This window comes from Microtus pennsylvanicus, chromosome 1 (assembly GCF_037038515.1).
Source record: "Microtus pennsylvanicus isolate mMicPen1 chromosome 1, mMicPen1.hap1, whole genome shotgun sequence".
In the NCBI taxonomy this organism is placed as follows: Eukaryota; Metazoa; Chordata; class Mammalia; order Rodentia; family Cricetidae; genus Microtus; species Microtus pennsylvanicus.
The window spans coordinates 174515082-174542932 of NC_134579.1; the positions used below are offsets into that span (position 1 = coordinate 174515082).

A 27851-nucleotide genomic window follows, 5' to 3' on the forward strand; every position below is an offset into this window, starting at 1 on the left:
CTGCAGCCGAGAGTAAAGGTAAATGGCATCTCTCAACCTTCATTTTCTCTTCTGCTTGCCTTATTTATTCCTTTCTCTTGAATTTTCTGCCTTTCCCCTTTCTTTGGACTTAAATGATATGTAGCAGTGTAAATGAATGGCAGACAGAAATTATGATAAAATATTCAGCTTTAATTATGAAAAGACTTACAGTACCAAAGTTCCCGTGGAGAACAGGAAAACAGAAGGGAAGGGGGGAGCACACCAGCAATATTTATTAGTAAAAAATATCCTCAGGGGCCCCTGCCCTACAAGCAAGGTGATTGACTGGGGCTTCCCCTACAATGATAATAAGGAAATACAGACCACCTTGCAACACTAATATCAGGGTTCTATATGAATCTTTCTCAACATACCTACTCCCTTACTTTTGAGTGACATGGTTCTTAAAATTATATCTCAATACTGTAAAAGACAGACTACTTAAGTTTTCTTTCTTTCATTGTGTTTTTAGAGCTAGTCTAACACTCTACTCATTGACCAGACTTTTGGAAATCACAATAATAATGTAGGAGTAGGTATATCACTTGGTGGGAAATTTATGGGACCACTGTCAACATATTGCTTCACCTACCATCTTGACCATTATTTGTTAACAGAGTTCAGATATTCTACTCCCATTGCTCATTACTCAGGCTTCCTGGATTTGCCTCACAGAAATATAATCACTAAGGCTTAAGACCCAGATTGCATCTTTCAATTGTACTCAATTAACAACTTCCAAAGGCTTCACACAGGGCATTCTGTTTCCTCTCTGCAGAAATCTAAACCATGACTTGTATTGGTCAAGTGACTTAGATAGTTTAAAAGAGATCAAATGTTGTTTGTTGGCATGCAATTTAGACAAAACTGTAGTTTTTAGACTTTAAAGCATTTATTTTCTTAATGTACAACAAAATTCTTTGAGAATAAACAGCTGAAATAAATCATTATAATATTATTAGAACCCGTGATGTTCTCTTACCTATTTAAGTATTATGCAGAAATTTATCTGACAGACCTTATGTAAACACTTGCATTGTACAAAGATGTAATCTGTCTTTAAGTTCTCTCTCTCTCTCTCTCTCTCTCTCTCTCTCTCTCTCTCTTTCTCTAAATGAAAGTAAATTTGTTGAATTAGCATAGCTTATCTTATTTTAACTATTGCATTCTTGATGTTAATAGCAGATACAAAGTGGTAATTAATAAAATATCTAACTAATGTTGAAAACTTTTTGTTTTCTGATATATTCATTGAAATTTTGCTAGTAATTTGTAATAGGTAAAATATATCTATTTTAGTCTATCAAATAATATATTTACATGTTTTTAGTTAATCATTTATTTTTATTGTATTTCTTACTAGTTTATACCTATTCATATCCCTTATGACAATACATCACATAACTGAGATGTTAGTGCAAACACAACTGGTTACTATTTGTGGTTAGTGGCATATCTTCATTGTACCAAGTTTCATAAAGACAATATAATTCAGCATTAATTTTTCATGCATTTTGACCATGTCTACATCAATGCTACTTTTATTTCCCTTTCTCCTTCACCTACTGCCAATATCCTTTCTTCAACCAGAACCTCATTTCTATGTGGTTTTTAGGTATCAGAAAATAGAGAGTCAAGAAATGAGATAAAGCATGAATATACAGTAGTTTCATTTCATTAGTCTATTTCTTTGCTTTTTTTTTTTTTTACAGATAGGGGTTTTTGCTTTAGAGTTTTTGTAAATTCTAGATATAACAGGTATACCAAGCAACAACTTTACTCTCTAGGCTTTATGGTCACTGAATTAATTGCTTCTTTGGTGTATAGAAACTCTTTAACATCCATTTGTGAGTTGTTTTATTTTGTTAGATTTTTGGAGTCCTTTTCAGAAAAACTTACTTTTTGGTTTTATTTTAAGAAAAGCTGGTACACCAATGCAAAGAACTCCAATCAAACCAGATTAGATCAAATTAAAATGCCCATATTTAATAAATGTGACACTCTCGGGTGGCCCAAGGCAGCATAGCGGGGAAAGGAGCCCATGCAAACACAAAACCATATGTTTGTTTTTCTGGAGCAAACCTAAATACCCTATGAGGGTGGTCCTGACCCTCCCCAAGGATGGGCTAGCACTTGGCAGGCTGGGAGTTGGAGTCGAAGCACTTCGCAGGCTGAGAATTGGATTTCAACTCAATATTACATTCCAGAGTCTTTGGATATAGGGGTGTTAGAGGGCTGGGGGGTCTCACTTTTAACAAAACATTCCAGAGTCCTTGGATATAGGGGCATCAGCACAAGTCTAGCTACATCCTGTGGGTATTGGGCAATGTGGGAGAAGGGAGAGCTGGGAGTTGAGTGTATGCTCATGCTCAGCAAGAGGTGTTGCCAGAAGGGCACCTGGTTTGCTGTTTTCCTAAAGTATGAGAAGGCAGAGGGTCAGGAGAGAAAAACATTGTAATAATTGGCCCTGTGAAATGGGGCTAGCCATGGATAGGACACAATCACAGATAACCTTGTGTTTTTTAAAACCAGATTTTAGTTGGCAGGTGTCTTTAATCTAGCAGTGTTGTAACCAATGGTGAAGTCCCAGGAGCTATTGCATGTCTTTTGGCATTGTCTGGGCAGCACTTTGTAGGTTAGTCTTGGCCCAGACAGCAGGAATGACCTGTAAAATATGCTTGAAACTGGCTGGGATTAGCAAAAGGCTCTGCAGACTGTTGGTTTTTTTACCGGACCTGATTTTGATACAGCAGTAGAAGCTTCCAAAAAACATATAAGAAAACTGGAACAGATTTATATCCTGGTGTCACAGCAAAACGCTTTTGCTTTAGGTTTAAAGATAAAGGAAATTGGGAACTCTGAACCTCTTAGATCGTATCTGAAATCTGTTAGTCCTAGACTATGAAGCCTGTGAAAGAGACATAACTGTCTGTATTTTAGTGTCATGGATGAAGTAATAAGCTAACAGTGTGTTAGGTTGTCAAATGCCATTAGACAGATCTGGGATGGATAAATGAGCAAAAATGAGACAGCATTTTTAGCTATGCAGAAAATCTCAAACCCTCTCTTTAGTCCTTAGAAGCAGTGCTTGCCATTAGCTACTGAGTATAAGAGGCATAAGATTTTTCCTGTCGGGGGGAAGATTTTAGTCTACCTGTCTTGGCAGGATGAGATGATCAATTTCCCCAGTGAAGAAGCATCCAGGAAGCTGAAGAGGCGAAAGGCTGCTTTTTGCTGTGTTGGTTGTTTTGCCAAACTCAGAGGCAAGGCCTGGAGGCAGAAAATCTTCTGTCTTCTTGGAGGAGCTAACGGGTGCTGCAGAAGCTGCATGTCTATATTAGAAGCTCTTGTTAAAATGCCATGTCCTGCCGGGCGATGGTGGCGCATGCCTTTAATCCCAGCACTCGGGAGGCAGAGGCAGGCGGATCTCTATGAGTTCTAGACCAGACCAGCCTGGTCTACAGAGCTAGTTCCAGGACAGGCTCCAAAGCCACAGAGAAACCCTGTCTCGAAATACCAAAAAGAAAAAAAAATATGCCATGTCTTCAGATCTGTAAAGGCTCTTGAGAATTAGGTACCATTACCTATTATTTAAACTGGGCGTATAAGCTAAATTTAGGCATGTATTTTATTCAATTAATTACAGTCTATCAATGCTAGTAGATGTAAGAAAATTAAAAGGAATATTTTAATAAGTCAAAAAACCTTAAAAGAAGCACACATGCACACAGAAACATTTATAAAATTACACAGGTATACTGTGGCCATATCATTCTGACAGACAGACAAACAAAACATTTTTAGAAACCTGTGTTAGCTGACCAACTTAAAATTTTGGCGTAGTTAGGTGGGAGAAGACAGGAGGATAGAAGGAGAGGGGAAACAGATTTATTTTTAAAAAATTTTAGAGTGAGACAAGTAGCAAACAGCTTAGAGAAGTAGGGCGTAGCGGGGCAGGGATGTGTGACAGAAATCGTGGGCTTTGGGAGCCTTGTTTAAGTTAGGTGTTAGTCCCAATTGAAAACAATTTTTTTTTTGTGAAAGGCTGCCCAAGTGGCAAACAGCAGGGAGGGTGTGGGAGAAGAGTGGGCCTAGAGTGATTCCAGTGTAGGCAGCAGAGGCCAAGGAAACAGCTGATGGGCAATGTCCTCAGATGTCCTCAGCTGATCGAAAGAGTGTCGGGTTTAGATCCCCAAATCCAGAACTGGACAGGAACTGGCCATACCTCCGAGTTTGGTATTGGAGGCTCGCTGGCTACAAAGAAATGGAAGTGGGAGCGGGGACAAACCGTTGTCTGTGAATAAGCAGAGAGAGAAAGAGACTGAAGTGGGGGCGGGGGGTGAGTCGAGAGCACTGGCTGAAAATAAGCAGAGAGAAAGAGATGGAAGTGCGGGCAGGGCTAGAGCACACATTTAGAAACTGCAGGCTTTTGGAGCATTGTTAATTTAGGTTAGATAGCCTCAATTTAAAAGTAACACCCTAGCCCTCTAACACCTCTGTAGCCAAAGAGTCTGGAATGTAATATTGAGGTGGACTCCAATTCCCAGCCTGCCAAGCCCTGACCCCTCCTCAGGGAAGGTCAGAACCACTCCCACAGGGTATTTAGGCTCCCTCTGGAAAAAGGAACACATGGTTTTGGATTTGCACGAGCTCCTCTTCCGGCCATGCTGTTTCAGTCCACCCAAAAGTGTCGCATTTATTAAACACAGGTATGTTAACTCGGTCTAATCTGGTTTGATTGGAGTACTTTGCATTGGTGGGACAGCTTTTATTAAGATTCAAACACTTGCCTACCTCATAAAGAGTTTTCCTTTCTGTTTCCCTCTAGCAGTTTCAGTTTCTGGTCTTACTGTAAGGTATTTGACCCATTTTGAATAGATTTTTGTAGAGGGTGAGAGATAGTGATCTGACTACATTCTTCCATGTATGGAATCTTTCACCAAACTCTCTCCTTAGATTCCCTGACAGTGGGTTAGTAGTTTTCAGATTCATGGCAGTCCTGATTTCTCACAGTACTGTGTGGGGACTTCTGATTGAGGTATTGCTTGTAATATTTTAGTTGCTGATATTATTTCAGTGGTAGCGTTTGCAATTTGAAGTAGGTCAAGGATTTATTAAGGTTGAAACATCCTTCTGCTCTACTGGACTTCAGGAATAACTCAGCATTTAAAACCTCCCATGTAGCTTTGAGTTACCCAGTTTGAGCTTCAATTCTACCTCAAGAGCAGAACACTCCAGAAATAGCCACAGCTGGTGTGTGGGTCCATAAGGAAAACACAGTAATAGATAGTTTTAAAAAAGTAACTCTCTCAACTTAAATAATAAAGAAACAGTGCTGAGTAAAGGAGAAATGGACAGGAGAGAAGCAAGTAAGACTAGTAATTCAAGTAGTTCGATGAACAGAAATATTAGAAGAGGGAAAAGCCAAAAGAACTGAGGAACAGTAAAGATGAGAAGAAAAGTAAGTCAGCACCAGCCAGAGGGAGAAGGAAAAAGAAAATAATAAACACATACAAACAGAAAACGTAAAATAATCCTAGCACTCAGGATGCTGAAGCAGGAGACCCCCATGTCCAGGCCATCCCCTGTTAAGACATCCTAAGAAAACAATGAGAGAGAGAGAGGACAAAACTGATGTACTAAATTGAAATTATGTATTAGGGGATGAGGTCTGTACATAGTTCTGTAAGATTCAACTCTCCGTGCCAGGAAAGGAGACCAGACATGGGGGGCCAGGAGGTGGAAGAGAATGTAAGGAGACATGGGTATGTGACATGCTTCATTCACCAGCACTCAGGCTATTTGGAGGTATACACACAGGCCTACAGACACACACGGGTGACCATCAAGAATAGGGAGAAGATGAAATCTCAGGCCTCTTTCCTTAAGACACATTTATACAGAATCCCACAAAGTGTCACTTTTGAAGTAAATAGTTGTGTAACAGTTTCTATCACTATTACAGGTTCCTGGTATCATTGATTTTGTGTTAACTTGTTAAGATTCAACACTATCTATATTGGCTAGTACTTTATCAGTATCTGGGATGTATTGTTTAAACATAAACTGGCCCCTATGACCCTCTGTTCCCTACAGGTCTCTCACATGGGCACAGTTTACAGGCCTGTCTCTAGTCCATCACAAGCTATGGATCAAACCAGATATTCATACATATACATTCTGTCTCGAAGTTTTTCCTCTATAGGTAAAAATATTCTGCAGGTCAAATGATAAGAGTACAGTCCCATGGCACTTCCTCTGAACTCCTTTGACAAGTCATACAGGGAAGGATCATTGCCACTGGAATGCTTAACTTCCAACTCAACAAGATTCTTGTTAAAACGACTTTTTCTGTCATCTGTTAGCAGTTCCTAGTACTGTCCCATTTCTCTCTCTCTCTCCCTCTCTCTCTCTCTCTCTCTCTCTCTCTCTTTCTCTCTCTCTCTCTCTCTCTCCTTCCCTCCCTCCTTCCCTCCCTCTCTCTCTCTCTCTCTCTCTCTCTCTCTCTCTCTCTCTCTTCTCTCTCTCTCTCTCTCTCTCTCTCTCTCTCTCTGTGTGTGTGTGTGTGTCCCTCTCCACCTCTCCTTAAGATGCACTGGTATCAAAAGCACAGAACAAATATTCTGAAACTTTCTCTACTTTGAGCTGAGGTTCCAGCCCCCAACATTGACTCTCAAAGTGGAAGAAGGGAATCCTTTATTGAAGCTTAGCCTCTGAAACAGACTCTAGAGTCTCCTTCTCCTCTGCTTTCTGAAATTTGTTTTTCCCTTTGCTACTGGAGATACTATTTTCTACCACGACCTACACCACAGATGGATGCTCTCCAGCTGCCGCTGGGTTAGTCCGTGGAGAGCTCATCAGTCCGTTCATGTGCTGCTCACCATGTCCCACTCGCTTCCTTTTTACTGTACATTTTTACTACACACCCTGGTTAGGATGTGAGGCAAGAGGCAAGTGACTGGTTAGTCACTGTTAGTGGGAGTGGAAGCTGGTAAAGTAACTAGGGAAATCAGGATGGAGTGTTCTCAAAAATTCTAATAACAGAACTAAAATCTGACAGTTCTACTTCTCTTGCACACATACCCAATAGAGTCAGTATGCTATCACAGAGGTATCGATTTGTTCAGTGTATAACACATTCATGTATTACCAGAAATTTGGGGGAGTTAACCTAAATCTTTCATGTTGTTGCTGGGAAAATCACAGTCCCCTCTCTGGAGTCTTTGTCTCAAAAAATAAAAGAATTTAAGCACAGACCAAAGGATAATTTCATTAAAAGAGTTTTAAAGAAAAACTCCACAGCAGGCAAGCTATAAACCTCAGCAGCTGCTTGGAGAAAGGAGGCAGAGAAGAGGAAGGGGGCATCCTTTATGAGCCGGGACAAGACAGAGGTCCACCACTTGGTGAACAAGCAGTAGCATGGCAGGTTGGGAAATTAGGTCATGAGTGAAAAGACACACAGTACTGGAGAAAGCATATTTACTTCTGATTAGCTTCTGAAAGTAAAAGACAAACAAAGAAGAAAAAGAAGAATAGTTGGGCAGACCCAACAGAAACTCATGGGGCCTAATAGAAACTGGCCTAAAAAGCTGGAATTCTGGGAAGGAAAAGTACATTTTCTCAATAAAAGGCTATTATCTCTTTAGCATGCATTAAAATAAGCCTGCTTTCTCCTGACCAAAAGGAAAATGTTTCTCTTAATGTGGTTTTATAGATATTATTATTATTATTGATGCTCTATTTACAATAACAAAGAAATGGACACAGCCTCAATATTTACTTACTGATGAATGGATAATGAAAGTGGAATTTTATTCACTTGTAAAGAAAATGAAATTATAGAATTTGAAGGAAAAAGGAATGAAGCTGAAAAGTATTATATTAAGTGAGGTAACTCAGGCTCACTAAGACAAATTATATTTATATCATACACAGATCCTAGTTTCCAGAGTTTATACATGTGTAGGTATATGAATATAATATAAGTCATGCAAATAGTGAACAGGCAGTAAGAGGGAAAAAGATGTTTTAAAACAGGAAGACATTGGGGTAATAAAACACTTATGACAGTTAAGAATAATAATAAGAGGGGACATCTGCAGGGAAAGGCAGTAAGGAGATCTTCAAGAATGTGGGAGGATCACCCCAAAAAGTATGTACAAAAATGTCGTATGGAAACATGATACTTTGTATCAAAATTTTAATAAGTATTTACATTATAGTTTTATTTTAAATTCTTCTGTTGAAAAGTATAATATCATTATAAACATTTTTTACAATATTTGTGACTATACAGAAACAATATTTCTAAGGATCATGGGCCTTAGTCAGTCAGAAAAAAATTATTAGAAATGATCTCCCAGATGCCAAGTCTCAGAAATGCTACACAGAGAGATCAGCTTATCTAATTCCTAGGATGAAAAGACTCAAAGTATAGTCCTTAAGGAATTTATTATTTTCATAACAAAAGTATAAGGATGTCATGGTCCAACCCTGATATAAATTATTTATTGAACTAGAGTGGGGGCTTGGGAATAATTAAGGCACTGTTTGCATGGTAATATCAGGAGGGAGTCTCAAGTTTCACTCAAATCCTGAGGATCACCTGCATTTATTATCTAAACAGCTCTTATATCAAATGGAAACCTGAGGGGAAAGTTCATTAGCATTCTGTTTCCTGGGTAGTGGGTTTGAATGAGTTAGGTTAAGTCCACAACTATGGCTGCTCTTTCATGTAGACTGAATTAACATCTCTTCCCCATGCAACCTCCTAAATGACAATAGAAGGAGCAGAACAACATAAGCATATCCTGACCCTTTGTTTAGGATGGCATCAGGTCATCTCAAAAGCCTAAGTGACCACATTCTGTGTGGCAAATACAAATTGTGCCCTGAATGTCGCTCAGAATTCTGGCCACCATACAATGTAGAAATATAGACCTGTATTATACGGCACCTATAATCCTATCTTATTAATTTTAATTAAACCTGCACTTCTGCAACAGGACAGATTATCATATCTGCCTTAGGCAAACACTTCTTCATTTAGCCGAATTTTCTTGTCTTTGGAAACAGGCATCCTAATTATGTGTGCTCCTGTCTTAGGCATCTGGGCAAAAGAAGCTTCAAACGCATCTCTAACTGCTGACCTCTGTGAAGAAAAGAGATTAAGGGAGAGAAATGCCTTTGGGCTCTGTATCTTGGAGCCATACTTTCTAGTCAGGAGAGATAATAATATTTTATGAATAAACATGTTCCTAAAGACTACATAGTCTCCTATTAAAGGAGAGGAGGGTTGCCAAAGTTGAAAATGTTTCTTCAGCTGGTCTAAAGTAACTCTTAAATCCTTTACATTGTATCAAAATCTCAAATTCTTAACATATGTATTAAATCCAAACATTTACAGGGTTTGTCAAACTTGTCTCAACATCTTATAAACAGTCACAAACATTGTCATGTCAATGTCATAATTCTAGAATGGGAATTAACAATAAATCCACAATTTAACATATCACAATCTTCTTAAATCCATATTAATCAAAAGACAAGGAAAGCTTTTCTGATGGGTGAGAGCACAAAGACTCTGCTCTTAGCAACACCAGTTCCGGTCTCCGAGCAGTAGTTAAACCCTTAGGCTGTCTTCCTCTTAACTGAAGAGGAGTTTTAGTTATTCCTTGAGTCTTTCTTTCCCTAAGGTAAAAGCTTAGGCCTTAGTTCTCAGGTCCAATATTTTAATAATAATGAATCTGTGTCCCAAAGTTTAAGACAGTCAAATGTTCAGTCTGTATTTCAACCCCAAAGCACACAAGACTCGGACTGTAAGCAAGTTGTGGTCATCGCGGTCAGGTCATTGCAGCAGGGCTTCTGGGTCTGTGTCCTGAGTGTCTGGAAACAGCTCTGTACCCTGCAGGGCAGAATGGTGACAGCAGGTTCTGCAGAGACGAATGGATCATTCACTCCTCTCTCTAGGGGTGGGAAAGGCTGGATCGTGGGGGTTTTTTTTCTCCATCTTTTTTCATTCCAACTTTCCTGCTGAGGCGTTATTAGCTACGCTGTCATCAGGTCTGGTGTTCTTCTGTTGGACACATCAAACCAGTCATTGTGGAAGCCATCTCGCTTGATCTCCATACTGGGAAAAAAACACAGTCATGCCCTCAACCCCATATTAATATAGGGTCTGGTCCTCTCCATTTTCCAATGCAAGTGTCTTTCCACCTTGCTTTAGCAAAGGTGGTGTTTGTACTATTATACCATAATCTGTTCGCCACTGATCACTTATGGAAATCCATATTTAAGAAAATTAGAGTAAACAGTGCATGATTTAAAGCATTATGTGGCATTTGAGGATACAATTCTCCTGTTTATATCTTTTGAAGTTGTGTTTTCTAAGAGCTATGAGCATGCTCCACAATTCCTTGCCCTTGAGGATTATAAGGAACACTGGTCTTATGTATGACATTCCATTGGGTACAAAATCATTGAAATGCTCTACTAACCTATATGGACCCATTGTTCGTCTTTATCATATTTTGGGATCCCATGAATGAGAAGCATTTTAAGGAACAAATTTGTACACGCTTAGAGGCTTCTCCAGTTTGTGCAGTGGCCATCAAGAATCCTGAATATGTACCGATTGTGAATGCACATATCTCAATTTTCCAAATTCTGTAGCATGAGTAACATCCATTTGCCATATATGATTAAGAAGCAGTCCTTGGGGATTTACCCCCAAATGAGGTAAAGGTAAATATTGCGGGCACATCTCACATTGCTTAACAATTTGGCAAGCAGCTTCCCTGGTTAATTTAAATTGCTCTCTTAAACTTAAACTATTTTGATGGTGCAAAGCATGCAACTGCTGAGCAAGCTCAACTTGTGATAGAGCAATTATTTTTGTAAATTTGTCAGCTAAAGTATTACCTTCAGTTAGTGGACCAGAAAGATTTGAATGTGCTCTAATCTGTCCTAGAAAACAGGGTATTTTTCTATGTTGTATGTTCTCTTTAATTTGCTGGAACAGCACCTTAACTTGTTTATTGCTGGTTCCAATCTAAGGGATGGTCTCAAGGACCTGAAGAGCACCAGATTAACCCATTTCTAATAATCTGTGTAGCACCACGAGGTAGTGGCTTACCAGAAAGGATCTTAACCTGCATCCATCTTGGAGAGAAGAGCTATAGCGTCTGGCTCACTTTCCTCTTCCCAGCGTTCTGTTTGGTCTACTCCACCTACCTAATTTTCTGTTCTCTCAAAGGGCCAAGGCAGTTTCTTTATTAACCAATGAAAGTAACACATAGACAGACAACCCATTTCCATCACTCAACTTTCCTGATTTCTTTTTAAATACAAAAATTGGAAAATTCATGGTGAATTATATGGTGTAATGTGTCCATTGTTCATCTGTTTCTGCACTAACTGTCAGGCAGCTTGTAATTTTTCTCTTGTTAGACACCACTGATTTACCCATACAGGCTCATTACTTCCCAGGATATTGGGTCTGCATGAAGTGCAGATTTTCAGTGATCTCTCCTAAAAAATGCCCCAAATCCTGTCCTAGGAGGTCTACCATTGGTATTATAGGATTAATTCTTCCCTTATTTTTCTTGCCTAGACCTTGATTAGGCAATAATCCTTGTTGAAACAGTTAATTAGTAATAGCTGTGCTGGAGAATATAAATATATTACCATTCAGGACATAATATCTCAGCCCCATAAATTTATAGATAAATGAGGAATAATATATGGCTGGCAAGTTCCTTCATGGCCCTCTCCAGTGCAGCTCATTACTGTTTGTTCAGGATTTCGAGTCTGGTCAATTCCTTGTAGCTGTGTAATAGTATCTGTCTTTGGCCACTTAGAAGGCCACTGGCTAACAGTTATAACCAAAATATATACTCCAGTATATAGACGACCAAAAAAATTTTTTTCCATTTATAAACAAAGTGAGTTCTGCTCTCTGAGGTCCTATGGCTTGTAGACAATGGGCATCTGATTAACCAAATTCATCCTTTCCTCTCTTATCTTTCTTAACCTGATTTTGGGTTTGCACATCAAGTAGTAAAATTAATTGTGCAAGCCTCTGACCTGCTTTTATTACAGAAACTCAAATTGGTGAGTGAGTCATCACCCTGATCTTTTCCTCAAAGTCAGCATCAATGACTCCAGGAACAACAATAATTCCTTGCATAATGGTGCAACTTCTTCCTAGTAACAGACCTACAGTGCCCTTTGATAAGGGTCCATAAACCCCAGTGGGGAGAGCTTGCATCCACACTTTGGGTGTCTGAACCATGCATATGGAAGAACTGAGGTCAAGCCCTGCACTTCCTGTGGTTGTTCTAAAAAGGTCTTGAATGGATTTCCTTGTGGGAGAACAAATTGCTGAATTGCCCCATAATTAATTCTGTCTCAAGGCCTGAGGCTAGCCCCTAAAAGGGGATTTCCTAGGTCATCTCCTTTTGATATGCACTCACTAGTCTAATGTTTTCCTCTCCTGCATCTCCTATATGTTCTTGGTTCTCTTCTTGTCCTCAGGTTTACTCTCCTATCAGGACATTGTCTGTCCTGATTGTGATGCCCTGTAAGACCACATCCAAAACAGCTTCCAGGAATTCCTGTAGCTTGCATTCTCCCTGGGCCTAGATCTCTCTGCTGCAATAGGACATCATTAATTGTCTTTCTATGTAAGGCAGCAGCTATGGCCATTCCCTGTGTATGTGATTGGCCAATATCTCTGCAAATTCAGATATAATCTGTAATGTTATTCTGCTTTCTACAAGGTCTTAGAGCCACCTTACATATAGCATTACTTACATGTAGACCTCTCAAAAGCATTACTCACTATTGGAAAATACTATGATAGTGAAGAAAATTTTGTCATTTTTGCTTCTAGGTAAATCACTATGGACAATCAAGATGAATATTTACTTAACTTCAGAGGCTATAACTTTGAAAGAACTTTAGTTAAAATGAACATAGTGGAAAACATGGATGATCAGGAAATTAGAGATGATGATGTCTTCCTAGTCACATATCCAAAATCTGGTGAGTGGCATAAATAGGTCATATGGTATTCGTCTTTGTTTTGTGTTTGTTTGTTTGTTTGTTTGTTTTATTTTGTGTTACAAGGAACCGCTTGTTCATCCCAGCTGCCCAGAACTAAAATAATTACACAGAAACTGTTTTAATTGAATCACTGCTTGGCTCATTAGCTCTAGCTTCTTATGGGATAACTCTTACATCTTAATTAAGCCCAGTTCTATTAATCTTTATATCGCCACAAGGTCATGACTTACCAGCAAAGTTTTGGCACTTCTATCTCTGGAAGAGGAGCTTTGGCATGTCCTAGGCACCACCATTCTTTCTCACAGCATTCAGTCCAATGCTCCCTACCTACCTAAGTATTGCTCTATTAACACGCCAAGGCAGTTTCTTTATTCATTAATGGTAATCATAGCACACACAGGGGACTCTCACATCAATTTTGTTTTGTTTTGTCAAGATAGCGTTTCTCTGTCATTTTGGAATCTGTCCTGCACCTAGTTCTTGTAGACCAGGCTGGCTTTGAACTCACAGAGATCCATCTACCATTGCAGGGATTAAAAGTGTGTGCCACAACTTCCCTGTATTTTGGTTTCACAATAACTGCATAAATATTCTCCTTTCCACACACTGTCATTTCAACAATACTACAAGAATTATCTGGATTCTCATTACCAATAACCATATCTTTGTAAGTGAGGAGGAAACAAAGAGGTGTACAGTTCAGCCTTACTGACCTGAGTGTTCATTAGAGACAAAAGGGAATGAAAAGGGGGCACGTTCAAGCATGCCTGGGGTGCTAAGGAAAAGAAAGCTCCAAATCATTGTTAAAATGGATGACATTTGGTATTCATTATTAAAACCTACTTTAGCATTGAAAATATGATTGTTAACTCTTTTGACAGGTACCGTCTGGACACAGCAGATCCTCAGCCTGATTTATTTTGAGGGACACAGGAACAACACTGAAAACATCCAAACAATGGACAGAGCACCATTCTTTGAGTACAATATTCATAATGTGGACTTTGCCAAAATGCCATCACCTCGTATCTTTTCTACCCACCTCCCATATTATTTGGTGCCAAAAGTTTTCAAGAACAAAAAAGTCAAAGTATGTCAGAGAGCTTATTGATTTACTATACCCATGAAATGCCTTCTCTAAGTACTGAATAATTAGTCTATTCCAATATTTTGCCACTGTGATGCAGCTGCTATGAACATTCTTGAGTGTGTCTCCTGGTACTCTCCCAGCAGCTTCTCTATAACCCACACCCATGAATAGAGCTGCAGAGCCACAGTGACCAGAGTACTCCACTTACAAAGTTGGTGCAGTAATTCTGAAGAAAGTGTATTTGTCATTTCTTGCAGAAATGCTCAATAGATGTCTTCTTAGAGTTTCCCTAGTAATGTGACATATCAGACTTTTAGATGTTTATAAACATGGCATCTAGGAAGAGGTGTCTCAAATGTATCTTAAGTTGAATCCTCATCCTTATAATGGAAGTAACCATGTTGGATGCTTATTGACCATCATTATTTTTGATTATGAAAAAAGGATCTATCATTAGCCCAATATTTTACTATATTCTTCTGTCAGTTTGCTTTCTTTCACTTCTAGATATGGATCTATTTTACCTCATCCCCATTGTTTGTGTTTTCATCAACAACATTCTTAATTTTAGATTTATAAAACTGATTTTTCTTTTCATTGTTATTTTTCATATTTATTAAAAAATTAATTTTCATTCTATATACCAACACCAGTTCCCCCTCTAATCTTTTCTTCCATCTCCCACCTCCCCTCTTCCCATTTCCAATCCATTTCTCAGAGGGAGAAAGGCCTTCCTTCAGAAATCAACAAGGTCTGGAATACTAACTTGAGGCAGGAGCAAGCCCCTACCTCTAATATCAAGCCTAAGTAAGGTATCCCAATATAGGGAACTGACTCTGAAAAGCAGATATATGCACCTGGGATAGGTCCTGGTGTGACTGCCAGCGCCCCCTCCAAAAGATCAAACCACATATTTGTCACCCACATTTAGAGGGTCTAGTTCAGTCCCATGCAGGTTCCCCAGCTGTCAGTCCATAGTCTCTGATTTCCCACTTGCTCAGGTCAGCTGTCTCTCTGGGATTCCCCACCATGCTCTTGACCTCCCTTGTTATTTTGATCTGTCCTCCCTCTCTTCAAATAACTCCAGGACCTCAGCTGAGTGCTTGACTGTGGGTCACTGCATCTGCTTCCATCAGTTACTAGATGTAGACTCTATGATGACAATTAGGGTAGTCATTAATCTGAATAAATGGGAAGGCCCTTTCAGACACCCTCTCCACTATTACTATGAATCTGGGATGGAGTCATCCTCATGGATTCCTGAGAATTTGTCTAGTACCAGGTTTCTTCTCCCTAACTTCCTCTATCAAGATATCTTCCTCATTGTTCTCCCTTAACTCAGTCTTGTTGATTCATCATGTTCTTATCCTCCAACTCCTCCCTTCTACCCTTTTCCCACTTTACCCAGGAGATCTTAATGTTTTCTTTCCTTTATTCTATATGTTTAGTGATTTGATTACTATATGGCGAGAGGACTTTGGGGGGGAGTTCTAATGTAATGGGTGTTCTGTATGTTTCTTGTACTTTCATAGGCATTTCCTTCTTTAGGGTGGGAAAGTTTTCTATGATTTTGTTGAATATTTTCTATGCCTTTGAGCTGGTATTCTCCTTCAATCCCTATTATTTTTAGGTTTGGTCGTTTCATGGTGTCATTGATTTCCTGGATATTTTGTGCTAAGAATTTGTTGGATTAAACTTCTTTTTTGACTGATGAATCTATTTTCTCTATTTTATATTCAATGCCCAAGATTCTCTCTTCCAACTCTTTCATTCTGTTGGTTATGATTGCATTTGTAGTTCCTGATCATTTACCCTGATTTTCCACAATTAGAATTTCCTCGGTTTTTGTTTTCTTTATTGCCTCTATTTGAATTTTCAAGTCTTGAATCATTACTTTCTCTGGTTTGATTATTTTTTTCATGGTATTCTTGACTTTCTTTAAGAGGTTTATTGAGATATGTTGTTTGGGTTTTGGCTTTTCTTATTCTTTTCCTCCTTCACTTACATTATTTTCTTTTCTTAAGAGAGTATTTCATGTAGCCAAAGCTGGCATGAGCTCCTCCTCCTGCAGTAGATACCCAGGTTTTAATGTTGTAGACAGATGCCCACAGATTATTATTTCTATGTGAGTTTTTATACTACTTATGCTCTTAACTCATGTTTAAATTAATTTTCTGAAAGATATGAAGGAAAAACTCATTTTTTTTTTTTGGTTTTTTCGAGACAGGGTTTCTCTTTGCCTTTGGAGCCTGTCCTGGAACTAGCTCTGTAGACCAGGCTGGTCTCGAACTCACAGAGATCTGCCTGCCTCTGTCTCCCGAGTGCTGGGATTAAAGGCATGTGCCACCACCGCCCAGCTTTCTGAAGAGTGGGTGGGGAGTGAGCAGTGGTAAATTGAGTGAATGGAAGGAAGGGAGGGATTGGTGATAAATCTAAAATGAAAACTAATAGTCATATTAGTATAACTAGTTATCAACTTATAATCTTCAAATTGACTGCTCACTCACCACCCACTCTTCAGAAAGGACAAGGTACATTGCTTTGGGTAAAGTCCATAGCCCTCCCTACTCTATCTAGATTGAGCAAGGTATCCATCCAAAGAGAAAAGTTTCCCAAAAAGCCAGTATAAGCAGTAGGAATAAATCCTTGTGCCACTACCACTGGCCCCTCAGACTGCCCCAGACATACAATGGTCAGCCCCACTAAATGGGACTAGTTTGGACATATGCTTATTCCTTCCATGTTGGGTTGGAGTTGGTGAGTTACCATTATCTCAGGTAGACTGTTTCAGTGGGATTACCCATTATGATCTTGACCTCCTTTTGAGCTACATTCTTAAACATGAAATGCCATAGAGAAAGGTAGTTTATTACAGTATTTTCTGGAATACTAAAATATAAATAATAAACACTTGACTTGGTACAGCTCAAAGACTAGAAGAAATAATTATACTTATTGTCACAATCAAATATTATAAAATTGTATTTAAATATTTATAAGCACAACCAAGATTTGCTTAAAGAAATAATTCTATAATCCTATCTACAGATTCTTTATATCTACAGAAATCCTAAAGATGTTTTGACCTCCTACTTTCATTATTCAAATTTGATGGTTGTACTTGAAGCCTCAAACACTATAGAAACATTTATGCAAACATTTCTAGATGGAAGAGGTAAGTATTAATTAATCAACCCAGACTCAAATGAATCACACAAAAGGTAACAGTAAGCCAAATTCTCAGACTTACAGAACATAACTTAAAGAAATGGAGCAGGGCATCTCTTTTTTAAAGGAACAACAACAAAAAAATACTAGACAAGAAAAACAATATCAGACAAACAAAAAAAAAACACAAAGAACGTATCTCTAGTGACAATGGTATGTCAACTCTATATGCTATGAACTGGCTTTTCTATCTTTATGCACCATATGAGGATTGCCAGGATTACAAAGGCATGTCATGAAAAAACTATTTTGGTTTACGGATATTCTATCAATTACTTCCAACTAGTGCAAAGGTAGAATAATCCATTCTGTCAGAGAAAATGCTGAGGGTGGTTGAATGTTTTGCATGACCCTTGTATGGTATGAATTTATACTGCAACAGTGGAATTGTTCATTCTACTACATAGGTGGATTAATTAAGGAAAGAGGCTCAACACTGTAGACAGAAGTTACTGTTCCACATGGGGTTACAGTCATTAAGTCCCCCCCCAAAACCCAGAGGTTTATATTAATTACATATTAATTTATTTTGGCCTATTAGATCAGGCTTATCATTAACTAACTCTTACAACTTAAATTAACCCATAATTCTTCTATATATTTAGCTACTTGATTTGGTACCTTTTCCCAGTGCAGCATTTTCGTCTTGCTTCCTCTGTATGATGACTATCTCTGTCTTTCCTCTTCCCAGAATTTTCCTAGTATGGGTACTCCACCTATACTTCCTGCCTAGACACTGGCCAATCAGCATTTTATTAAACCAATACAAGTGACAAATCTTTACAGGGTACAAGAGCATTATCCCACATCACATCACACGTGGAATCAGAATTTTACTTGCATGTAAGATGATAGATTCTGACCACTGCTGACAGTGAACAAGAGGAGAAACAGAGACTTGTGCCCTCTGTGGAGAAGAAGGAAAAAGAACCAGTGTGCCTTAAAGCCACCTGCAGCCTCAGGCCCTTTATTTCTCTATTATTTCTTTCATACTTCTTTAGTAACATTATATAGACAGGTTTCTATAAATATCGGGTAATTGTTTCCCCTAAACTATTAAACATTTTAAAAATAGAGATACAGATGTCCATTTCAGGCCCTCCGTTGTATTTCTAAAAATTCCAAACCAGAAAAAAAGGCTCAGAGTTTGTTGTCCACTACATGGACACACAGCTTGGTATTCTCACTTGTCACTTTTCTTCCCAGTGGTAGGAAGCAATTGGTTTGACCACATAAGAGGCTGGTATGAACACAGACATGACTTCAATATTATGTTCCTGAGCTATGAAGATATGAAGAAGGTAAGTTGTATTTTAAAATGATTTCTTTTACATAGTTCTTCTCTAGACTGAAAACACATTCTCCAAGCTATCTTCATACTTTAATTCTTTTTTGGGGCTTTTTGTTGGAGATGATTCCTAATGTCTAGCCTCTACCTCATTTACTGAACTTCTGTACTCTCTTCTCCCTGTGAAGTCATTGTTTGTAATCCCTTTTTATGTATCAAAGGCAACTCCTAAACTTCACAGCACCAATGGCTTCCATAATTAAAAACTTTATTATCACATGTTGATTACATTCATTAGTGGAATTTGATGTTATATCCTTGCCCATGAATAGAATATACATTATTCTTATCTTGTCATGCTTTGACATTCATTTCTTCCCCCTCAGACCTTCCCCAATTACTGCTAAACACAAAAACACTTAAAAGTAGTTTAAGGTTTACTTTTAAGTTTCAACATATAAGAAAACACAAGAAATTTGTGTCATTGTCTGGCTCATTAACTTAACCTGATGTCCTTAATTTCATACATTTTACTGCAGATGATAGAATTTTATTTCATTTTTATATCTAAATAATAATATATTTTATTATATTTATTATAATATATGATGTATATTATAAATTCTTTACTCTTTCATTTGTTGGTGGAAAATTAGGCCAAGTCCATGTCTTGTAGTTGAAGATGTATAGCAATAACACTAGATAACTGTAAGCCTTTGAATGGTGACTTCATTTCCTTTGGCTATATTCTCAGGGAGGCTAGAGCTGACATGATAACCCATTTTACTATAGTTTCCCATGCTCACTACTAAAGGCCAGCAAATAGCAGTAAGGCTTGTATCTACTATAAAATGTGAACAATTAGAGCCATAGACAATAATTTGACTGATGGGACAAATTCTCTGTTTTTTTTTAAAATAAAAATAATCTTGGAGCAACTCTCAGATGAATCTAGAGAATATTTTTTGGTTGTTCACAATTAAACAGTATCTTTAAATCAAAGAAAAAGAGTTAAAGTTCAGCAAACTCTGATACTTATTGACATATTGATTAATGAAAAATAAGTGAATGTCCTCTCTGTGACAGGTTGCAAAACAAGAGTAAACAAGGACTTACCTTTTTGAAGACACCATGAGTTAACAAGGAAGGCAAACAGTCAAAAAGCAAATACCCAAAGAAAAAATCCATAAGTGTATCTTGGCTGGTGACAGGGCAAAGCGGGTAAAGGGACTCCCAATGTGTGCCTGACAAACCAAATTCATTCCTCACAGCTTCTATAAAGGTGGAAAATCAGAAATAACTCCTTAAATTTGTCTTCTGAGTTCACCCATGAACAATGGCACAAGATCCTATCATGTAGCTCACACGCATACACACATACACACACACTACGATTTTTAAACTTTTAGACTAGTAAGTGTAGTTATTAAAAAATGCAAAATATGATGTCAGCATTCATATAAAGTTTTCTGGTATAACTGAAGATAATGGCTTTTCTGGGCGATAAATGTAACATGAGATTTACAAGTTAATATATATAAACTAACTAAAAGAAAACGGGTAAAAACAAAACACAAGAATAATTTTATTTGAAGCAATACAGTATAATACAAGTAAGGAAAGGACATCAAAGGTGTAGGGTGGGGAACAAGAAACTAGTATGTGAGACCAGAGTCAAGACTGTGCAAGATCTGTGGGTCATGATAATGATTATTTCTGTAATCCCAAAGTAATGAAGAGACATTAAGAATTTTTAAAAAACACAGCAATGGAGCAAAATTAGTCTCTTTGAAATATCATTCCCTACCATGAGTTTAAAAGTGAAAATGATAAATGTGAGTAGACAAAATAAATATGAAGATTTACCTACTGACTATACTCATACATCATGCCCATAATTATAACTGACATCAATATTTTTTAAAGAGAGAGAAAACACCCAATATTCTCTAGCAATTTTATTTCCACCAAAGTTAGGATAGTTGTTGGTGTCTTCCTTGTCCATTGCTGCGAAACGTTGTAATTTTTGTCTAAACCTTCATGCTTGCTTCTCCAATAATTACCCCAATAAATGAAATGAAACCAGTTCATTTCAGACGAGTTTGGTTATTTACTGACCGAGAAGGGCCATCCCTAGGAATTTCATGACTATACAGGAACATTTCTCTTTTCCTTTTTCAGGAACAACATCTTGGATAGAATGCAGTGTTAAAAGATTCCTATTTATGGGACAAAGTATGGGTATAGCAAAAAGTCATCCTCATTGATGAGGACATCCATTGTTTGGAGAAAAGATGAGGTTTACTATTAGGAAGAGATACATTTTGTGGGGTTCTAAAATAACCTATATATTCAGTTCTCTAAATACATAGTAGAATTATGATTCATGTCCTAATAACTTCTTGAACTGCATGCTTGTCTTTTCCACATGTGCTTTCCTTTAAAACGTGAACACAAAAAAACCAAAAGATATTTAATTTACTTGAAAAGACATCAGAATCCACTTAATGACAAATCCTTCTGGGATGTGAAGGACTTAATTTTTCCTTCCGATGTGTTTTTATTTTTCCTTTGTACATTCCAACTGGTTGAAGTCTGAAGTAAAAAAAAAAATGCATCTGCATTATGTGCCTTAGTTTAGTAGTCATTGAAAATTGAATATGGTGATAATCAGAGAGGTGTTCCTAGATTTATATGAAAAAAATTGCTCTTTCAAAAAAATGTGTCTCAGAATTATGAACAAAGAAAAGGAGGACTGAGGAAATGTCTCTTTTGTTGAGAAACTATCCTGCACAAAGAACATGAGGGTCACAGGAGTCTAATGTACTGTATCACATAGAAAACTCTTTATATTTTGGTTAATTTATTCCTTTTGTGGAGATTGTGTCTCAGTCTGTAGTCCTAGCTTGTCTAGAATGCTTTACTTAGTCCAGTCTAGCCTTGAACTTACAGAGATCCAACTGCTTCTGCCTCCTGAATCCTGGAATTAAAGGTGTGTGTCACCTCACCTAAGATAGCAACAGTTCTTAATACAGGGGCCAACATCTTTGACTTTCCATTCTGTATTATTCTGAGTTAGTTTGCTCCTACTCCTGGCTCCATGTTTGATTTTGCTGAATTCATCTGAGTTGAAGCTTGTACTAAAATTATTCTCTGAGATTTACTTTTTATTAATTAAACACAGTTTGTTTTTAATTCATTCTCATTTATAGGATTGGGTTGGGGCATTTTAAATTTTTTATCTTTTACCTCCTTGAATATAATATTATGTTAAAAAATATTTCCAATAACTCCATTATTGGCAGCATCCAGAATTCTATCATCATTTTTCTCTTTCTTTCAGCTTCATTATCCTGTTTTTCATGTTCTTTCTGTTCTTGGTTTTGTGGTCAGTCATGTTCATCAAAACCATTTGTGTAAATCACTTAGCATTAGAATCCTATTATTTTATTAACCACAACACTCTAAGTTTTTTCCTCAAATGACCACACAGAAAGATGGAGACTAACATACTCTAGTTATATTAGCAGGGCCCTAAACCATCTGGTCCCCATATATAAATCCATCTTTTTTTGTATTAAATGTATAGACTCCTCAAAAGTTCAACTTTCATCAAATATGGAAGAGATTTCAAGCTTATCTTAATCAATATTTATTTTTACATCTACAAAGGAAATCCATGGGTTCATTCTTATTAATTTTCTTCGTGAATTTGGGATAGTGCTTTTTCATCATGAAGAATACCGCAACTTCTCTAGGTAAAACTAATCTGTCATAAACAACTACTATACTCCTACTCAAGTTATTAACCCCAATTGCACTCTTAATTATGATTTTAAAATCCATAATGTGAAATGCGCCATTTAACCATCATGACCTGTTATGTAACCATTTGTCATGTCCACTATCCAATTCTTTTTGGCAAGCTGAACCCTAGGATGGTTAAACCATAACATCTTATTTTTCTCCTCTCAGTCCTAAAATAACCTTGTTATGTTCTTCCTGTATTAATTTCTTCAAGCTTAGTACTTGGCATGAATGGAGACATGCAGTTGCATCTTTATTGACTTATTTTACTTACTGTGATGTCCTCAATGTCATCAAGGCTTATTGCATCATATATCAGAATTCCCTCTCGCTGTCTGCACGTCCCATTGTTTTTATGTTCTATAATCTATAAAAGTTTGACTTGATTCCACATTTTTGCTGTTGTGCATACTGATGCTGTGAATTCGGATGCACAAATGCTTCAGAGATTTTGGGTTCAGTTATTTGGAATCAGAAGTGAAAGCCAGAAGTGGAGCTGCTGAATCGTACAGTGATTCTGCTTTTGTTTTGTGAAGCCAGCGTCATACGTTTCCCTTTGCAAATGAACCACTTTATATTTCTACCAGCAGCACCAGCGCTTATGATTTTCCATCCTTTGGTAAGGAATAGTCATCATAATAGGACACAAGTGGTGTGTTCCCCTTGTTGGTTTCCACTTCCCAAATAACTCGCGACAGAGAGCATTTTTCTCCTGTGTTTAATGGATGTGTCTAGACTCCCTTTGAGAATCGTTTATTTAAAATTTTAGTTAGGTTGATTTTGTTGTGGATTTTTTAGGGTAATCCTGTATCAGATAAATGACATAAATATTGCTCCAATTCTATAGGTAAACTTTTCACTTCATAGAATTTTTTTATATAGGCATTACTAAATTTAGTATAATCAATTTAGTATTTTCTGGCTGTCTGTACTTCTAGAGATATATCCCAGACACCACTGTGAAATGCTATGATATAAATCGTACCCCTATGCCTCTGTACTTGTGGAGGGATATTGAGAACACCACTGTGAAATCCTGTGCAGTAAACACAGTCTGTGTAGACCAGACTCCTTTTAAGTCTCTCTAAGAGCATCATAGTTTAGGCCCTTGCTTTTATGTTTGGCCAATTTTCACTTGATTGAAATACATTGTAAAGTGAGAATTCAGCTTATGGACATCTAATTTACCCAAGAACATTTGTGGAAATGAATGACTTTTCCCATTTAATGTTCTTGGTAGCCCATATCAAAAATCATTTATCCATTGTAAGTGAGAAATTATTTCCTGGGAAGTCTAGTCTGTTCTGTTGGTGCATTTCTGTATTCAAGTCATAACCACACTGTTAGAATCACCATGACATTCAAATACTTCTTGTGGGTTGAGATGGTTCAGTAGGTAAAGGGTTTCCTGCCAGTCTTGATGAGCTAACTGCAGTCCTTGAGGCACACATGTTGAAAGAAAGAGCTAGCTTCTGTGAGGTGTCAAAATTTCATATGAATTTTGCACAGATTTCTTTTCTTCCTTTTTTTTTTGCAAAAATGAAAAGACAAAACAATATTGTTACACACTACATAAAAATTGTGGATTAGTTTGTATAGCATCTTTAAAATAACTGTTCTGAGCTGGGCAGTGGTGGCACACTCTTTAATTCCAGCACTCAGGAGGCAGAGGTGAGGTAACTCTGTGAGTTCAAGGCCAGCGTGGTCTACAGAATGAGATCCAGAACAGGCTCCCAAACTCAGAGAAATCTTAGTGCCAAAAAAACCAAACAAACAAATAAATAAATAACTGTCCTCCAGTTCATGAGTGTAGGATGCTGTTCTGTTTGTTTCTGTTTCTTTTTCTTTCAACAATGTTTTGTTGGTTTCAATGGACCTGTCTCTAACCTTTTCTCCATTTATTTTTAAGTTTTTTTAATTCTACCATTTCAAAGTTCGTGTATTTTTATCTTATTTTAGCATTACTCATCACTTGTATTTATAATTTCAACTAATACTTGTGTGTTGACTTGATTTATATCTCACAGCTTTGTAAAATCTCACTGTTCTAGCAGATGCTTTACTTTCCCTAGTTTTTGTGTTACATATGAGATCACACTGCCGTCCATTTTACAGAGAAAGTTTTACTTCTTTGCCTGTAATTTTAGATGCTATGTTTCTCCTTCTTGACTAAATTATCTACATATTATTTCCCAGTAGTTTGTCAAATGAAAGTAGTATCATCTGACTGATTGCAGACATCAGGTGAAAATGATCATATTCTTCTCAACCAAATATGTTTCTAGACAAAAACATTGAATGCACAGTGATTTGAATGGAGGTACCTGAGTTCTTTTGCTCATTTGCTGATCTTTTATTCTACAATGATATTGAGACAGGTGTAGTAGCTGCTACCTCTAATCCTAGCCCATGGGACACTACAAAAGGAAGACCATGCCTAACTTTGAGAATAACGTAGACTACATACTGAATTCCAGGTCATCATAGGCTACAGAGTCTCAAAAGAGCTGTGTTTTACTAATGGCTTATTCTGTATCAATTACAATAAATAACAATTTCAGTTTTAATACACCCTGTTTCTATGATGTTTTCATGTGTTGAACAATCTTTGCATTCCAAAAGTAAATCCTACCTGTTCATGTTACACACTGGGCTGTAACTCACACCCCCATTATAAGGTCAGTAACTTCTTAACCCATGACATTTTCAGGACCTCAGGGGCTCTGTGCTTAAAATCTGCAGTTTTCTGGAGAAAGAACTGAGTGAAGAAGATGTGGATGCTGTTGTGAGACAAGCTACATTTCAGAACATGAAATCTGACCCACGAGCAAATTATGAAGATATTATAAAAAAGGAAATTGGGACAAGAAATGATCAGGGAACATTCCTCCGCAAAGGTAAAATTTACTAGTCTGTAGAGGCAAAAACAAAAAACTGTTGAGTTTTCCTGATGTACTTTGGAGAAATAATATGTGTTTCTAAAGTATTTCTCCAGGTGATAATGACATTTGGAAGCATCAAGCATTTTAGAAAACAGAAAACCTGAAGGGCCTGTAATAGTTTTAGTTAAAAATCTGACAATTTCACATACTAAATAAATATGAGTTTCCTACGTTTTAGGCAACACACTCAATTTTTAAAAGATGTCAGCAGGCTTGTCCTAGGCAATAGATGTCTTAGAAGTTAAGATTCTAATGATATTGTGCTATTGTTTTCTTGATGTTGTTTTTGTTTGTTTGTTTTTTGCTTTATTTTGGTTTTATGTTTTGTTTTGTTGGGTCTGTGTGTGTGTGTTTGTGTGTGTATGCTTCTAAGAGAGAGAGAATGTGTGTTTCTCAGTGTAGTCTGAGCAACCACAGCTACCTTAAATTCATAATCCTCCTGCCTCTACTGCACATGCTCCCTGAAAGCTAGGATTACAGTCATGGTGATGCACTCCTTAGACAAGAACAATATTATTTACTATTTTCCTAGGATACTGAACAAGTAAACTTACTATGTTTATATTGAAAACAAAGTTTAAAATGCTGCTTCCTCATTTGTGAGATTTTTTTCATCATAAAAATTAGAGTGATGTCTTAATAACTTTATCTGACACGAATTAAATAAAGTAAACAGGCAATAAACTTATTATGATCTCGTTATATACCTAGAGATATGGGTAAGAATTAATATCTCCCTCTTGATACTTTTTTAACTTATCATTGCTGTGAGAATTAGCTTATATTTAAATTTTTCTGGGTTTTTATATTTTTCAAGAACTCCTTTATTTTGTCTCTTCTGCCACTTAACATCGATTCTCATATCCCATTCATCAGCAAGCCTTAATGTATTACCCATGATTGTAGAAGCAGATGAGCAGGCCTGCTTTTCGTTCCACCCAGCTACCACATGGCTAGCTATACACCTGAAATAACAGCACACAAATTGTGTTCTTTTAAACACTGCCTGGACCATTAGTTTCAGCCTCTTCTTGACTAACTTTCACATCTTGACTAACCCATTTCTAATAATCTGTGTGGCACCATGAGGTTTGGCTTACCAGGAAGATTCTAGCCTATGTCCATCTTGGGCTGGAGTTTCATCACCTCTGACCCAGAGGAGAGGCATGGCAACTACCTCACTTCCTCCCAGCATTCTGTTCTATCTACTCCACCCATCTAAGAACTGGCCTATCAAATGGGCCAAGACAGTTTCTTTATTAACCAATGAAATCATCACAAAAAAGAAGACCCTTCCACGGATAGCCCGCCATCCATTCCAAATGCAAACAATAACATCATCCTCTCAGACAACTAAGGACCCCAAATGGCTGTTTTCATTTTAACTAGTGTAGTGATCATTTCAAATTCCTACTCAGTAAAACAACAACAGTAACCACTCTGAAGATCTATGTAGCCTTGACCTAATTTGCTAAAAAACCTCTGGGTCTCATTTTTTTCTGTTTAAAAATGAAGAACCAAACAGCTTTCAAACCAAAAGACTGTGTTTGAAATATACTGTGCTTGAAATCTAAGTGTTTTCTTAGTATAATGATTGACACATAGTAAAATGTACTTTTAAAATTCTAATTATTTTTAAACTTTTAAGAATTTTTTTCTTTCTAAAAATTGTCTACAATTCAGTGGTAGTAGCTAGTGATACCTATTTATTACGTTGCTACTCCGAAGTTTCTTCTGTGAAGAGAGGAGAGATAGCCAACCTAACCTTCCTGAGAGTGATGAGCAGTGTGAGCTGTAGTGAGTAGAGTGAGTTGGGTGGACTGTGCCCCAATACTGCTACTTATGTTGGTGCTATTCTGTGCTTCTCCCATTAGGAACCATTGGAGACTGGAAGCATCACTTGACTGTGGATCAGAATGAAAGATTTGACAGAATATTCAACAGGAACATGAAAAACATTCCCTTAAAGTTCATCTGGGATATAAATGAGTAGAATTTTAATTAACATGTGAGTTAATCATATAAAAATGTACTAACCAAAGGCCATACTCAAATATTAAAAATAATTTCTTCCTCTCACTTAACTATGAATATAAAGCATAATTCTTGAATGAGAAAATTAACTTAAGCTTTGCTTGCTGGCCATAATATTGATTTCAAAGGTAGCTACTAGCATTGGTATCTTTCACAAAAATGCTTTAACAGAAAACATAAAAAATGGCTTGTATTCTTCAGAGATTCTTTGATAGTTCACATTTTCTTTACCTTTAATTAATTTAGGATAAAACAAACACTAAAAATCCAATTACTCTTATACTTAGCTTTAATTGATTGCTTTCAAAATCAATATACTAATTCAAATGTACTATGTGAAATAAAGAGAGATATCATATGAAAACATATATGCTTT

General features: G+C 37.2%; 1 protein-coding gene across 2 annotated transcripts; it reads left to right on the plus strand.

Annotated features, from left to right (window-relative positions):
* Positions 1-27851, plus strand: LOC142833864 (amine sulfotransferase-like). Of its 2 annotated transcripts, none has more exons than XM_075945711.1 (7): positions 1-18; positions 12914-13065; positions 13968-14176; positions 17225-17351; positions 18611-18705; positions 25210-25396; positions 27316-27851. In XM_075945711.1, the coding sequence occupies exons 2-7, from the start codon at positions 12924-12926 to the stop codon at positions 27432-27434; spliced, it is 879 nt and encodes a 292-aa protein (XP_075801826.1). In that variant the 5' UTR covers positions 1-18; positions 12914-12923; the 3' UTR covers positions 27435-27851. The 2 variants fall into 2 exon arrangements, with proteins under 2 accessions (XP_075801826.1, XP_075801832.1); XM_075945717.1 differs by having other exon boundaries at positions 13968-14044.

Excerpts from the sequence above, each read along its gene's own strand:
- LOC142833864 (XM_075945711.1), top strand. The coding sequence starts at position 12,924 with ATGGACAATCAAGATGAATATTTACTTAACTTCAGAGGCTATAACTTT. Across the intron at positions 13,066-13,967 it reads AGTCACATATCCAAAATCTG|GTACCGTCTGGACACAGCAG; the intron begins GTGAGTGGCATA and ends CTCTTTTGACAG. Across the intron at positions 14,177-17,224 it reads TCAAGAACAAAAAAGTCAAA|ATTCTTTATATCTACAGAAA; the intron begins GTATGTCAGAGA and ends TCCTATCTACAG.